The 16032-nt window shown below is 36.5% G+C and overlaps 1 protein-coding gene across 1 annotated transcript in view; it reads right to left on the reverse strand.

Moving 5' to 3' along the window:
- ZNF804A (zinc finger protein 804A) overlaps positions 1-14144 on the reverse strand; it is a 317941-nt gene extending 303797 nt beyond the window's left edge. Inside the window, exon 1 of the mRNA XM_017545071.2 lies at positions 13423-14144. Within this exon, the coding sequence (XP_017400560.1) occupies positions 13423-13533 (111 nt within the window). The 5' untranslated portion in view covers positions 13534-14144. The remainder of the gene's footprint in view (positions 1-13422) is intronic.
- Between the last annotated feature and the right edge of the window lie 1888 nt (positions 14145-16032).

Below are 16032 nucleotides of genomic sequence, written 5' to 3' on the forward strand. Positions count from 1 at the left end.
TGGACAGTATGGCCATTTTCATGATATTGATTCTTCCTATCCATGAGAATGGAATGTTTCCCATTTGCTTGTGACCTCTCTTATTTCCTTGAGCAGTGGTTTGTCGTTCTCCTTGAAGAGGTCCTTCACATCTTTTGTAAGTTGTAGTCCTAGGTATTTGATTCTCTTTTTAGCACCAATTATTCTTATATTAGCTTCTTACTGCCTTAGAAAAATAATGAATTTCTCTCACCCCTGGTTCCATCACTTTCTTTTTATTTATTTTTAATTTGTAGGATTATGGCCATCCAGTGAAACTTCAACCACTGAGTTACATCAGATTTTGTCAATCTTACTAACATTATTTTGTAACAAACATAACTGGTATTATATTCGGTGGCCAGAAAGTTCCTAATTACTTTTCAAATGAATTATTGTTTACATCTCTGGCCATGGCTAAAGATGCTAGTAGAATTCTGTGGACTTCAGGAGAAACAAACATTCAGACAGACTGAAACTGACATAACAGCACCCTTATTTAATCAAATTGAGCTTATCTTATGCCAGCTGCTGCACAAAGATCCATTTGTTTTGCTTTATTATTATCATTTATTGAACCCTTTACTATGGAATAATATGGAAATAGATTGTCTTAAATGTGGCTCTTCAGGACAGCAATAAGTAATAAACTCCATCTGAAATTCTATTATTATCAGTCTACCTGTGAAACAGTTTTGTGTGTTTTTGCGTAGCACTATGTATTATGTATACCAGAACATCACATGTAACCCGGAACATCAACTCCTTTAATATTTTATCCATAAAAATTACATCTTTCATGTTGAACCAATAATTTCCCTGTGATTGGTAATACAAATAGAAGTATGTATAGTTTTATGCAATGAATACTCTTTCCCTGGAAATATAATACCAATTGTTATGAAGAACATTCCATTAAATTGTAATAAAGTTTGAACATTTCAATCTCAGATATTTTTCAGCTATTTCTTCTGCTTCTATAATACCACTTACGGCAATCATGAAAGTAAAAAGTAGATTTCAAAATTTCACATATTATTTCATATTTTAGATATTCTCTCAGCAAGTAATTATCATCACAGTCCACCTTTATTTTGGTTAAGAATATGTGAAAATTTCAATTGAATTTAATTATTAATTAGCTATGGCAATAAAGTCAATTAGGTATTAAGATTCATAAAAGATTTAAGATACTTTAAAAAAACTAAAAACATCAGCTTCAATAGTGAAGACTAATACTTTTACAGAGAAGAGTGACACCTAAAAAAGGGATAATTGGTCATTAACTTTATGTCAGCAATATCTCACTCCATGTATCACATGTGACTGCAATAGATAACGGCCAAAAATAATTACTAGGTGAAGTACACAAATAAAGTATACAGCAAACATGTCACCCCCATGTTGCCTTCTTATATTGACTTCATGGCTAATAAAATTTAAAGTGAATCTTTGCTAATAAAAATGTGATAACTATATTTGACAACGTTATTAATCTACAGTTGATTACTATGCCTGTCTTTTTGAAAGCAAGAGGAAATGTTATGTCGCCCTCTAGTGTAAATATTAATTTTGTAACATCAGAAATTCAGTAATCAAAGAGGACATTGCAAGGAACCGTAGTTATTAAAATTTTTATCGGAGAAAATTAAAAGAATTTCTACACTTACCAAAAGAGCCAGATTCCCATTGTTCCATGAACTTTATGAGTCACACGAATGACTGATATATGAATATTTCCTTATGATTTTAATCTCTTTATTAGCTATAATATTTAAGGCTCAGCACATATTTAAGATTTTATGCATTAAAATTTGGGGATATGGATAAGTATATAGGAAATGCCATGGGTAGCTAACAGCAATTGTCTGAATGTTTGCTTTCCCCCAAAAAAATGTATATGTTGAAATTCTAAGTCCCATTATAATAGTATCAAAGATGAGGACTTTGGATGGTAACTAGGTCAGGAGAACTCCACCCTCATAATAGATTAGTGCCCTTATAAAAGAGGCCGAGAGAGTTCCTTTGCCCACTTCCCCCATATCAGAACAAGTCTGACTATGAGAAAGCAAGCCCTCACCAGACACTGAATTGAAAACTTAATCTTGGAATTCCCAGCCTCTAGACCTGCAAGAAATACATTTCTGTTGTATGTAAGCCACTCAATCAGTAACATTTTGTTATAACAGCTCAAACAGAGTAAGATACTAAGAAAAAAAAAAAGGAAACGTTGACATGGTTCTATAGTAATACTGTCCCAATTATGTAAATCCATAAATACTGAATTTTTTAATCATCTCCTTTATCTAAAGATAACATAATTGACAATCAGAGAGGTAAATTTTACCCAGGTCATAACACAAGTGATGGTTTGTACTAAACTTTCATGCTAAATTGGGTGCAGGAACACATTTCTGGAGTGAAAGCAGTCATTCTCTTCTCAACTATAAATAAATGTACATTGTCCAGACATTGAGTGTCTTCACCAACCAGTGGTATTTTGCTAATACAAACTTTTGAAGGAGATAACACAAAGGTTATTTTACAGTAATTCCATTGACACTTTCTAGGGGTCACTGGATTATGCCACTTGACACATTTTTACTAAACAAAGGCAGAATCTATATTTAATTTCATCTTTTTGTCCTTGACAAAAAATTGGTACACATATCTCATTAAACCCCTTGCTTTTCTGCAACTAGTCTCACTTCCTTCCTATTAACTTACTGACTTAAGATATCCTGCTTTCCATAACCAATCTAAAAGCCTTTGGCAACTTCCAGAGTTTCAGATGTTTTCTGCAGTCTTGCCAATAAAACTTACTCATTCTGATGTCTTAGTCTATTTTCTGTTGCTATAAAAGAATGCCCGAGGCTGGATAATACATAAAGAAATTTATTTTTTACAGTGGTCAATACTGGGACATCCAACGTAAAGGGTTTGGACTGCATCTGGTGAGAAGTTTCTTATTGGTGGGGACTTTCTGCAGAGTCCAAAGGCAGCACAGGGTATCACATTGCAAGTGAACTTATGAGTGACAGCCAAATTGATTTTTACAACAGATCCATTTTTGTAATAATATCCTCCCTAGATAACCCAATAATCTATTAACCTGTGAGTGAATTACTCTATTCATGTGAGCAGAGTCCTGTGATTCGATCACCTCCCAAATGTCCCTCCTATCAACACTTCTGCATTGAGGTCAAAGTTTTTTCAACTCATGAGCTTCTGGGGGACATATTCAAACCATAGCACTCTGCTTTTCATTCTTTAAGTGTTTCCTGTCCAAGTGACAAAAACAAGATAATATAGATGAGTGCTATAAATGGGACTTCTGTAATCCCCTAAAACGCATATGATGAAATCCTAACTCCCAATGTGATGGAATGACAAGATGAGGCCTTTGGAAGATAATTGTGTCACGAGGGTGGAAACTTCATATGTGTGACTGCTTCCCACATAAGAAGAAACACAATAACTAATCTCCCTCTCTGTCCTCCATCACGTGAGGATACTATGAGAAGACAGCCACATGCAAACCAGGCAGCAGGTCATTGCCAGATATAAAATCAACTGGGAACTTGATCTTGGACTTCTCAGACTCCAGAATTGTGAGAAATAAATATTTGTTGCTTAAGCCACCCAGTCTATATTAATTTGTTATAGAAGCCCAAACAAAAGCAAATAGTTAATTTTTGATTTTTTGTTAATAAACTTAATTCTTAGTGGCGGAATCTGGGAGAAAGTCTGTACACTAGGAGCAACCATGCCCCTCTGTCAGAACACTTCAGCAGGAGTCAAGAGAGAACTGGGAAGCTCAGAATAACGGTCATACATAATTCAGTGTCACAGCAGTAGTCAATGCGAAGCCCCAAAATTCTGAATGTCGTCCTACAGTGCCCTCCACCACTCCACTGTTACTACCAACAGTATGATTGTCAGAACCAATCTTATCCTATCCTGTATCTCCAGTGACATTGTTCACCACAAGAAGCCCAGAACTCCCAAATTCTTCCTCATTAACTGAACTTCATTCTCCATATGGCTAAGTTACATCCTCTTTTCTGACACATATCTCTATATTTCTACATTTCCTAAAACTCTTTGACTACGTCCTCCTTGAATTCATAAGTGTCTTTATCAAAATTTCTTTAGATTCAAACTTTTAATGGAAGTTAAACTTCATTTTTTTTTTTTTTGCTCTAAGTCTGTTTCTCCTGAAAACACTATTGACTCTGTATCTCTCTCCAGAGACAAATGTTTTATTATCAAAGCTCCTTATACTAATGTGCTAATATGTGGCACAAGTCCTCTTTGCTCCATCTTGACACCCACCTCATTCCTAAAAGTTCTCAGCTTTGAATCTCATGTCCCTGAAATCCTCTTCTCTTATCGGCTTGTCCTCTTTCCCTCCGTTTTGCAACCATCAATCTCATGGGCATATCTGAGAAAGCAAAAAGCTGCTCTCAAGAACTGCTGGGTAGGAGCATGTCTGGATCTGAGAGGGAGGCATGGTATTCTCTTGTCAAATATAAACAGTTTCACAGTACACTAATGTCAGACAAGGTCACTCCATGACTGTGATGGAGCTTAACAATTAACAATCAAGTTTGAGCACATACATAATCAAAAACACTTTTTTTGTTACCCAACGTCTCTCTACACCAGCCATTATGAGCAAAGCTACTTCTCCATCAATTACAACCCTACCCCCACTTTGTTTTTCTTGGCTTCTAGATAAAAAGTACTAAGGTATCCAACATAAAGTTGGCTTTTTTTTTTTCTATCACAGTACCCAATCCAGAATAAAACAGTGCTTAAGTAAACTCTCCAGATAATACACCTCACACAATACCAAATCCTATAAAACTACTCCTTATACTCTCCTCAAGAGATGCATCTAGGTTCTCCATGGTGTGCAGTTAACCTTGTTCCAACAAATACCAATGTTCCTAAGTTGGTTCAACTACAGTTGTGTCCTGGTATTTTTGGCTGGTAGACATGACATAACTCTGTACATATTTTATATATTTCATGAAGAAATTTTCGTTTTGTAAAATGAAAGTCCTTCACTGTACATACCTCCATTTAAAGCTCATTTTCTTAAATTCAGGCTAACAAAGTATAAACTTTTGAAATAAACTTTAAAATATATTTGATATTGTTTGGCTGTATTCCCACCCAAATCTCATCATGAATTGTAGTTCCTATAATCACCACTTGTCATGGGGGGGTACCTGCTGGGAGAAAATTGAATCATGGGGGCAGTTACCCTTGTGCTGTTCTCTTGAAAGTGAGTTCTCACGAGATCTGATGGTTTTATAAGGAGCTTTTCTCTCCCTTTGCTTGGCACGTCTCCTTCCCACCATCATGTGAAGAAGGGCGTGTTTGCTTCCCCTTCTGCCATGAACGTAAGTTTCCTGAGGCCTTCCCAGCCATGCAGAACTGTGAGTCAATGAAATATTTTTCCTTTATAAATTACCTAGTCTTGGGTATGTCCTTAAAGCAGCATGAGAATGGACTGATAAAATATTTTATCTAATTTAGAGAGAGGTGGACTTTCTTCAAGTACAATAAACGTGTGAGATAAGCTGCTGCGGTTGAACAGATAAGAATAACGCCATTTTACACAGAGTAGGTTTGTTTGTTTGTTTGGTTGGTCTTAGATGCTTCAGGTGTGTTGATTGACAGAAAGATTGTAATCCAGGCAGGCATTTCAGATAGTTACTATAAGCTTGTATATAAAATAGCAGAAAGAAATCCACAATAAACTCTATCTATTTTAAACCTATATAACTATCAACATCGACACATCTATTTCCTATTAAATCCAAATAGGATTTACATTTCAAACATTTAGTTAGCTCATTATAAAAGAAATATTATAAACTGATCTTCACTGTATCAGTCAGGGTTCTCCAGATACATAGGAACAATATGGTGTGTGTGTGTGTGTGTGTGTGTGTGTGTGTGTGTAAACACGCATATGACTTATTTTAACAAAGTGATTCAGTGATTGCAGGATCTGGTAAATCTTAAATGTGAAGGCAAGACCTGAAGACTGGAAACTCGGGTAGGAGCTGTTACAGAAGTTTTCACATAGAATTTCTGCTTCTCCAGAAAACCCCAGTTGTTGCTCTTAGATCTTTTAGCTGGTTATAAAGCCAACCCACATCATCCAGATTAATCTGCTTTACTTAAAGTCAACTGATTGTAGACATTAAGTGTATCTACAAAATACCTTCACAGCAATACTTACATTAGAATTTGATTAAATAACAGGCTATTTTATATGGTTTGGCTCTGTGTCCCCACCCAAATCGCATCTTGAATTGTAATCCCCAGGTGTTGAGGGAGGGAAGTGACTGGATCATGGGGTCAGTTTCCCCCATGTTGTTCTCATGATAGTAAATGAGCTCTCACTAGATCTGATAATTTTATAAGTATCTGGCATTTACCCTGCTTGCAATTCTCTCTCCTGCCACCATAGGAAGAAGGTCTTGCTTCCCCCTCACCTTCCACCATGACTGTTAAGTTTTCTGAAGCCTCCACAGCCATGTAGAATTGTGAGTCAATTAAACCTCTTTTCTTTATAAATTACCTGGTCACAGGTAGTATCTTTATAGCAGTGTAAAAATGAACCAATACGCTACTATTCTAGGTGACACATAAAACTAGCCATCATGTTTAATACAAGTCATTTTTCTAATACTGTTTAAGAAAAAAAAATTTTTATAATTTAAACATAGCATTGCCATCATAAACATTTAGCATATTAAATAGACTTACATTTAGAAAAGTATATAACTTTCTTCCAGTGGTGTCAAACCATTATGAAAGAATTTAGAGTAATACCTCAGGTAATGGCATTTGTTTACTTTGACAACCATGACTGAATTTTAATAATTTATTACTCCTCTTAATATTATACTGTAATAAGAAGTATACTGCAATACATTTATAAAATCAATGAATCATGGCTACTTGGAGACACTATCATAATACAGTATACAGTTATCTCTGCATATCCATGGAGAAGTAGTTCTAAGATCCCCCTAGGATATATATCAAAATCCACAGATTCTCAAGTCCCTTATATAAATGGTGTAATACTTACATATAGTCTATGCACATTCTCCCTTATTCTTTAAATTATTTGGAGATTAGATTACTTCTAATGCCAGTAAAATGTAAATGCTATGTAAACTGTTGTTATACTGTATTATTTAGGGAATAATGGCCAGAAAAAAAAGTTTGTACATCTTAAGTGAGAATACAATGTCCTTTTTGTCTTTTTTGAATATTTTGGATACTTAAAGTATTCACAGTTGGTTGAATCCATGCAAGAGAACCCATGGAGATGAAGGGCCTACTATGTATGATAAAGTTTTCCCAGATACAGCAGATAATTTAGAATGAGATAAAATAGATCAAATGGTTTAGGCTTAAATTTTTAAGAATAGAAACTAATACAATTATATTTCTTATTGTGATTACCAATATAAGAGTGTTATTAAGAGATACATATATAATTTCTTCATAAATTTTAGATTATAACTATTATCTATTTTTGGAAGGATTACTCAAACTCCTAATAGCAAGTCCCCTCAACGGTACTATCTCAGTTAAACAGACACTACAGGAAACTATTTCAGCACTGTATCATTAGTACAATTATTTAAACATGATTTACACTATCTATAATACTTTTAATAAACCATTTCTCAAATTTGGTATATAAACATATCATGTTCATTTAAGTATATATTAAACAATAAAATTACATTCTATATTAATTTTTAAGGTTAAAAACAACAGCACAATATCAAAAACACCAGTAGCTTAAGTAAAAGTTTGCAATTTTAAAATGCAAAAATTTATCACTGTGAAATCCTTGAATATTTCTTATTATGTAGTGATCCTACGTATTTGATCTGGAGAATACTATTAATTCAGTTCAACCATTATATGGCAAACAAGTACTACAGAAGAAAATATAATGATAGAAATACTTCTATCTCCACATCTGTAAACTTTGGTCCTTGAACTAAGCAAGGTATGGAAAATTGAAGTAACTTCAATGGTCAGGAAAGTAACATAAGTAAGTGAAAAGACTGCATAGCAACAGAATGTAGTGTAGACAATGGAAGATGGAGAAGAGTCTTCTTTCAACTGCATTTCAATCCAAATACTTTTAAACCCCGTGCACACCAAACAAACTAATTTGGCAGCCTGAAGTTGCCCCTGAATATAACCCCATTAAACCATTGGACTAAGTCATCCCTGAAATTTTCACTGATCTGTATTCTGAGTAAAAACGCAATTACAGTCATCGATGACCTGAAAATATTGGTGCAGAAGTGAGAAGTCAAGACATTATGTCACTATTCAAATTTCAGCTATCTAAAACAAGTCAATATTTAATGAACTAACAAAAGTACGTGGTAATCATGAATATTATTTGACATTTGCCTTAAAATACCGCTTACATTTTTGGGTTATAATAATAATCCAAATACCAGTTATTTTCCTTACTAGAATAATATGTTCTGAAAAAAGACATTGTAGTAAAATTTCACTAGAATTCAAAACCAACAGAGCATGAATATATGATACCTTATGTTCATAAAATTGATATACAAGATGGTCTTTTTAATATTGAATATATAAGAGTTTAAAAGAAATTTGGGAGAATATATAACTGGATTGTTTGTGTGAAGAAGTTTATAAAGTGGGAAAGTTTGAAGATATATTAGGATATCACCCTAATCCACCCTCACCCCTGAGCTCTCTTGAGGACATTAATCTAAAAATAATACCTTTTCCAACATCACCAATTCACCAACTGATCTCTTTAGTCTTATATGCACACTCTTAAAGTGCCACCTAAATGGGTTTGGATGAGAGAAGAAGCTTTTGAAATTACATTTTCCAAGAGATTTAGAAAATGTTCAAGAGAACTGTATAAATAATAATTTATATTCAATAATGAATACTAAAACAAAAGGCCATATAGTGTTTCAAAAGCCTATCTAATTTTAGTGAGTTCCTATGTACACAAGAAAAATAACATAATTTTTTCAGGTTTTTCAAAATTAACACACATGACAATGTAGTGTGTGATAAGAAACCTACAAACATGTCAAAAGATGTGAATATTTTTTTCAACAGATTCAAAATGAATAATGGCAGCCCAAAGGCATCTTAGTGCATATTATTATTTATTTATTTAGCATTATTTATTGCATATTATACAGAGCTTGTGGTGCCTAGAATAGAGCTTTGTAATTAAGGTACCTAAATAAATTTGAATGAAGTAAATAACAAATATGTTGTGAACTGATTAGTAAATCAACATTTCTTTTCTTGCTGAATGTAGTATTTTATATATTGGAAATGGTGGCAGCCTACAGAAACGAGAACTTTAGGCCCAACAGAAATTAGTGATATTTGCATATGCATAATGATAAGTAAAGTAAATTTAATCGGATTATTCTGTGAATCTGGCATTATTTATCCATATCTGGAGACAATTGGAATAATAAAATGCCTTCAACCAAATAGATGACACAATACCATCTCTTAATCATATTATCATAATGGTCCCCAGAGATTCCATAATTTAGCATATAAATTATAAAGGAAATATGTCTGGAGTCAGGAAATCTGCTTGATTATATTGACTCACTGTATGACCTCAAAACCACCACTGATTCTTTTTAAATTCCATAGTCAGTGAAATAGACATAATGTTATTATGAGATACTAAAATGCTGACCAACAAACAAAATGTAATGAACAAATTAGTAATGATTTCCAACTTTCCCAAGACAAATCCTAACATATATTAAAAGTGATTAAAGGAATATTTACATTTCATGTTAAATATGTCATATACAGAAATATTCTGTGTTTATTTAAATATATAATGAAGACAAATACATTCTGTAAATCAATTGCAACAAAAAAAAGATGTATCTAAATGTCTTTATTTAGTAAGCAATTGCTTACACAATGATTATTTGGAAAACTCTAAATAAAAAGAATGAGATTAGATGGAAGATAAACTTCTTTATTCATTTCTGTTAAGACCTATAACTTATCCAGAAATATTCTGAATCACTACAAAATGTTCACTTATTTCTTGTTCCATGAAATTAAAGCTATATGACAGATATGTTGCAGCTTTTAACAGAAATCATGACAAATAGATTAACATTTTTTTCTGCTTGTAAGACATTGCAAAATGAAAATTTATATATTTTTAATTAAAATTGGCAAAAGAAATATATTAAATGCTCAAAAATAGGGTCAACATTAACAACAGGCTTAGTCTTCAAGAATGTTGCTGTTTTATTTTCCAGAATTTTATGTTTGGGTGATATCATATGACCCATAGAAGGGACTATATATTTTGACTATCTTCTCAATATGAATGGCAGGATTAGTTCTGGATTCAAGATTAAAGCAATTAATCATTGTCACTAAAATATGAATTACCCTGGTTATTCTATAAGTAAATTCTAACTCATAAAAGAAGACTGTATTAATAGCTACAGGCTATCTTAAAATAATCCTATGATTTTTTGAAGATTATAAAATTTTTTTTTATTTGAATCTTAAAAATTCTCAAACAGCAATTAAGTATCTATTGCTAGAAACCAACTAAAATGTCTTGGAGAAATTAAAGTATCTTTTTGCTGAATAATTTTATGTTTAAAGTTGCACTTTCCTGAAGTAAGAAAAAACAACATTTGCGATATCAAAATCCTTAGAACTTAGTACACAATTCAAAATACAAAAATGTGATGATTTTAATGACCAAATTCAAATATGTCAAAATAAAATATAAAATAAAGCAGGAAATATATCATAATTATTACTCCATGAAACTGGGATTAAATCATTGTACATAAAAGTTTATCTGTCCATTTAAAAAATAAAACTGTAAAGAAAACACGATAAGCATAAATTCTTACTTGAAAATGTATAAAATGTGGCATATATACCTCTTAAGATGATGTTTGTATTTCTTGTTGAAGTTGCCAATTCTTAGAAGTTTCAGATCCAGTTTTCTATTTTTAAGTGACAGTATGTTTAGCATATATGTAAGTGCTTATAAACAATGTGCTATAAAGAATCATTTTGGGGTAAGTATAGACAGCTCTTTTTAAAATTAAAATCATTCATTTATAAATAGATCTAGAATCCTTTCTGTTATACTTAAAGACAGGCATAAATCTCATTATTTTCCATAATAACATTCATTGGAAAGCATCTAGAAAACACATATAACAGATTAATATATTATCTTGTAAAGAAGTAGTTTCAAGCATAGTTGCATCATATATGAAAATCTACTTTTTTTCAGTCAGTGCAAATCTCATATATGGGAAATACAAACTTGGGCAGTTTTAAAATCATCTGGAAAGACTAACTCAGAAGTCCCTAAAGTCTCTTTCATGATAGCTAAGAGAATTATGGAGTTATTTCAAAGCCTTTTTATCCCTGTTTGTTCCTTCTGATCTTTGTCTATATTTAGGTTTATTCATCTCATTTAGATAGCTGTTTTTTAGAGCCCAATTTACTCACAATGTTGCAATGACAAATCTAGACTTCAACCTACCTTTTGTAAATATGTCATAAAGAATGAATCAACTTCAAACACACAACAAACATATCAGCATAAGCAAATTCAACCATTGTTAGAACTTAAGATTAACTTGAGAATCAAGAACTTATACAATTTAACAAGTTTAGATTTAGTAAATAACTCTTCTTTTTCTATAAACTGTGTTTTATCACCTGCGCCATTATCGTAAGTATGGAAATAAAATCTTGTGCAGTAAGTTTGCCTTTTCCCATAAGTTAAATTTAATTGAAAAAAAATAGTGTGTACCTTCTTTAAACTGAAAGTTTTCTCCCCCCAAATTTTACCTTCCTACATAGTTAACTTCTTTAAGAGGGGCCAGAACAATTTCAGTAATTCGTTTAGCCTTTGGCTACTACTCTGTATGGTGCTCTACTAAAGAAGACTGCAGAAGAGTATTTTCACTTTCTTTTGTTCAACAACAACCAACAACTACATCCACGACAACAATAAAATAAGCAAACTAGCCCTGCTTTTGTGAGTCTTAAGTGGGCTGAAAGCAAGTAGCCAAGAAATCCAAGGTAAAAAGAATGAAATTAAATGCATCAATAATTTACTTAAAACTTCAGATGACAACTTTTCATTCTTGGAAAACACACATCACAGCATATTTTCTTTATTCATAAGGAAACCTATTTTAAGACACACAAAGAAAATTAGATCAAAAATGCTATACTTATTTTTGGACTATTTGCGTCTGTTCTTAAACTTCTACTCTCTTCATTCAGGCTAAGTTACCACTGTGTAAGAAAGGGGAAGGAAGGCTGCTTGCTAATAAACCTGGACTTCAGTGAATCATACATTTCTGTATTGGCACCTTACTTTGTCTTTACTCTTTGCAGTACTAAGCCTAATGAGCGTTTATTCTACTTTCTTTTTTACTTCATGGAGGTGTATACTTCGCCAAAGATAACAATACATGAAAGTCAGTTCTGCAGATAGGTTTTATAGCTAAATGGGGATTTGGAGGAGAAGTAGGAGCTATCATCCTGCAATATCTCAATGCGCAGCACATCTTCTCCCACCAATCAGGAGTGCTGTTCTGACCAGGATCCTGAAAAATGAAGCTCTGTGGCCCAGTGAGAACCTTCCAGCAACTGCAGGGGTTCTATTTGTCTCATATTTTCCTCAGTGGCTCTAATGGTGACATAGTGATTGTCCTTCACACATATCACTATGTGTGATTACATAGCCCACTTGACAGTGGACAGCATAGGGTTCTGGAGCCACTCTCTTAAGCTTAGTACTGACAACTTCTCACTAGAGAAGTTTCCTGTCAGTCCTTCAGGAAAGAGCTGGAATACAAACTCTTTCTGAGACCGTCACTCAATCCCGCCACTTCCTCCTTGTGACCAGCTTCATGGTTCCCTGCCTCCAACAGGCAGCCACATCCTCATTCACCTTCAGCCTCCTAAGCCAAACAAAAGATGTTATGGGGTCACTTGGGGTTAGAGTTCTTTTCTTTTTAAACAGTTCCTATTGACACAATTTGTTTCAAATAAGGAGAGACTGTGGTAATCTTCAGCTTTATGGAGTGAGGTGGAGGGAGTCCAGAGCATTGTAGAAGTGTCAACCAAAACCATGCATCACAGCTTCCCTAAGACCTCCTCCTTTTTCTACACCCAATTCTCACCCCATGCCCACCAGTAAATAAATGAATAAATTAGAAACCAAACTGAATCTCAACACCTCCAAAAACTCAATCCTCCGAACGCCGTCTTAAATATGAGAGAGAGGAAAACAGAAGCGATTACCAGAGTTTTGTTCCCGTTCTTGCTGAGAGGGCCCCGGAAAACTCCCTTGATGTTGCGAAAGTGTCCGTTGCTGAGATGCGTGGAGCTGATGACAATGTAGTAACACTCCATGGGGCAGCCGCCGCCTCCTCCGCCGCAGCCGCCGCTTCCACGCACCCCGCGCCCACAGCCGCAGCGCGCCGGGACCGGCGAGGGTGGGCTGGGGACCCGCCACGAGGGCACGCAGCCGCCCCCGGCACGTCCTCTGGAGAAAGCGGCTCACTGCACCCCTGTGTGGTGCGCGCCCAGGCTCCCCCGCCTCCGCATGCTCGCCGCGCTCTCCCTCTCAGTCTCTCGCGCGCTCTCCTGTTTCTCTTGTAATGCGCGTAGGGACGAGGAGCCCCGCGGGAAGATCTCAGGCAAGGAGAAGTGGGCCGGGCCGGCGAAACGGGGCCCGGCGGGAGTCAGTGCCCGCTCTGCGGCCGGGCGGAGCGGGGCTGCGAGAGCCGCCTGCGCTGCAGCAGGAGCGGCGGCGGCGGCGGCGGCGGCAGCATCCCCCGCGCTCGGCGCCCGCGCTCGGAGTTGCTGCTGCTGGCAGGCATGAGTGTTATTATAGTGAGCGGCGTTGCCGGTCCATTGCACTGAGCCAATGGCAGGGAGCCACTGGGCTGATACTGAGAGCTGTCAGAGGAGTACATCTGTCACCCGCTGCCTCCCCCCGCCCACCCCGCCGCCGGGACCCGCGGCCGCGCCAGCCCGAGCGCGAGTGGGAGCGCCCCGCGCGGCGCCGCTGCCGCAGAGGGCCGGGGACGCGACGGCCACCGCCGAGTGCGAGACTCCTGCAAGGTGGGGGCGGAGAGGAAGCGAAGAGGCCGCGATTGCTTGCCTGGCAGTCGGCGTGGGGGTGGGGGCGAGGGGGGCTAAATAAATTAATAATTCAATACCGAAAGCCACCCGCTTCCGACTGCACCGAATCCAGGCTGATGCCAGCAGCGGCTTCTTTCTAGGGATAATTGCTATCCACTGGGTTTGGCTTATTTGATTTTGTTATCTAATGTGTTTTTGGTATGGAGGCTGGTATCCTGTTCAGAATCTTAGAGAAAGGCGAGGAAAGAAAGCGTGCCCCCCACCAGCCCCTGGCCCCTCACGTTTGTAGATTCCGGGAGTGCTTGTGTGGATGATAGTTTCGGGGGAGGGTAGTTGTGGCGATGCGACTGCAAGTGGGTAGAGGGTAAAAGCAGGGACTCCCGATTTATTTGTCCCTCCTCTTGGCGTTCCCCTCACCCCACCTCCCCTGAGAACCTCAGTTCTTCTTCCTAAATTGCTAAAGCTGAGGGGAAAAGGATGCTTTGCGGCAAAGATGCTGCTGCTGCGAGCTTGCTTTGCTTGTCTCTCTAGTTCCTCTCCCACTACAGAGTGGTAGCGAACAAATGCGTTTGCCCTAGAAGCGACCTGAATGGAAAAATCTCCTGCACACGAACTAATGGGTTTGTCACGGAAAGTAGGGAACCGGGTCTGCTGCGCTCCCTGGAGACAGACTTTCTGGTTGGTTTTCAAAGGACCAAGGCAGCCATCAGCCCGGCTGTGCCCTCCCACCCTGCCTCCCACCCAGTTGATTCTGTCTTTGTGTAAGTTTAGCTTCTCTGAGGTGGTGGAGTGAGAGCATCCCATCAGGTATATACGACTCATTAGTCGGCACTTAAAAAGATCGATAACAGGCAGTGAGAGGCTGGGAGATGGTGCCTTCAATGGATTTACTGAAGGCTTTATTTTTCCTTTGCCTTGAAAGGCTTAATTGGTTAAAGCAGATTCCAGACATTCAGATGCCCCTATGTCAGAACAAACTGCACTTTGATATAAACTGTGTTTATCTTGCTTATTTGGGCATCAAGATTGCAATATATTCCATTCTGTGTGTCTCATATGCAGGATTTTATGTAGCAGTGGCCCTGCAGTCCATAATTAGGTCCTTAAATAAATCTGACAGTTTGATTTCACTTTTTGAAAGAGGAAAAAAGAAAAGAAAGAGAGGCAATAGTAGTGTGAGTAAATTGTAACTCATAGATGGTAAAAGGGGGAAGTGCTACATTTACATAGAGTCATTCTTCCTGTATTATGCTTCAGTTCAAACAAAGGAAAAAAAAAGTTGGTATGGTTTGATCAAAGCTCCTTAAGAAGTGTCAGAGTTATTTAGAGGCACTTGGCTAAATTTCTCAGATATCCACTTGGGGGAGTCTGCAAGTCTTGGGAGAAAGCGAGAATTTACAAAACTTCTTTACTCTGTGGAACAGATCACCCAGTGATTTGTTAGAATTCAGTATAAGCACAGTTCTATTAGAGGAAAAAACAGTTAATTGACCTACACTAAATATTGCATGGAAATTAAATCCATTTCCAGCTATTGTAATAAAATTGTTTTGTGTTTATATTTTAAAATGCAGGCATTCTTTGAACAATTCAACTTCGGAAAGAGCTAATAACCTGTATGATTTCTAGTATGTCTTTTGAAGGTTTGTAAGCCTGCAGTTAGCTATTAGAAAGGAGATAACATTTTTAGTATTAATAAGCTATACCCAGGAAGCTCCTAGAGAAGTAGAAGAAGCACCATATATGAAAGGACCAGATGATGTA

The sequence above is a fragment of the Cebus imitator genome, unplaced genomic scaffold (genome assembly GCF_001604975.1).
Source record: "Cebus imitator isolate Cc_AM_T3 unplaced genomic scaffold, Cebus_imitator-1.0 Scaffold176, whole genome shotgun sequence".
NCBI lineage: Eukaryota > Metazoa > Chordata > Mammalia > Primates > Cebidae > Cebus > Cebus imitator.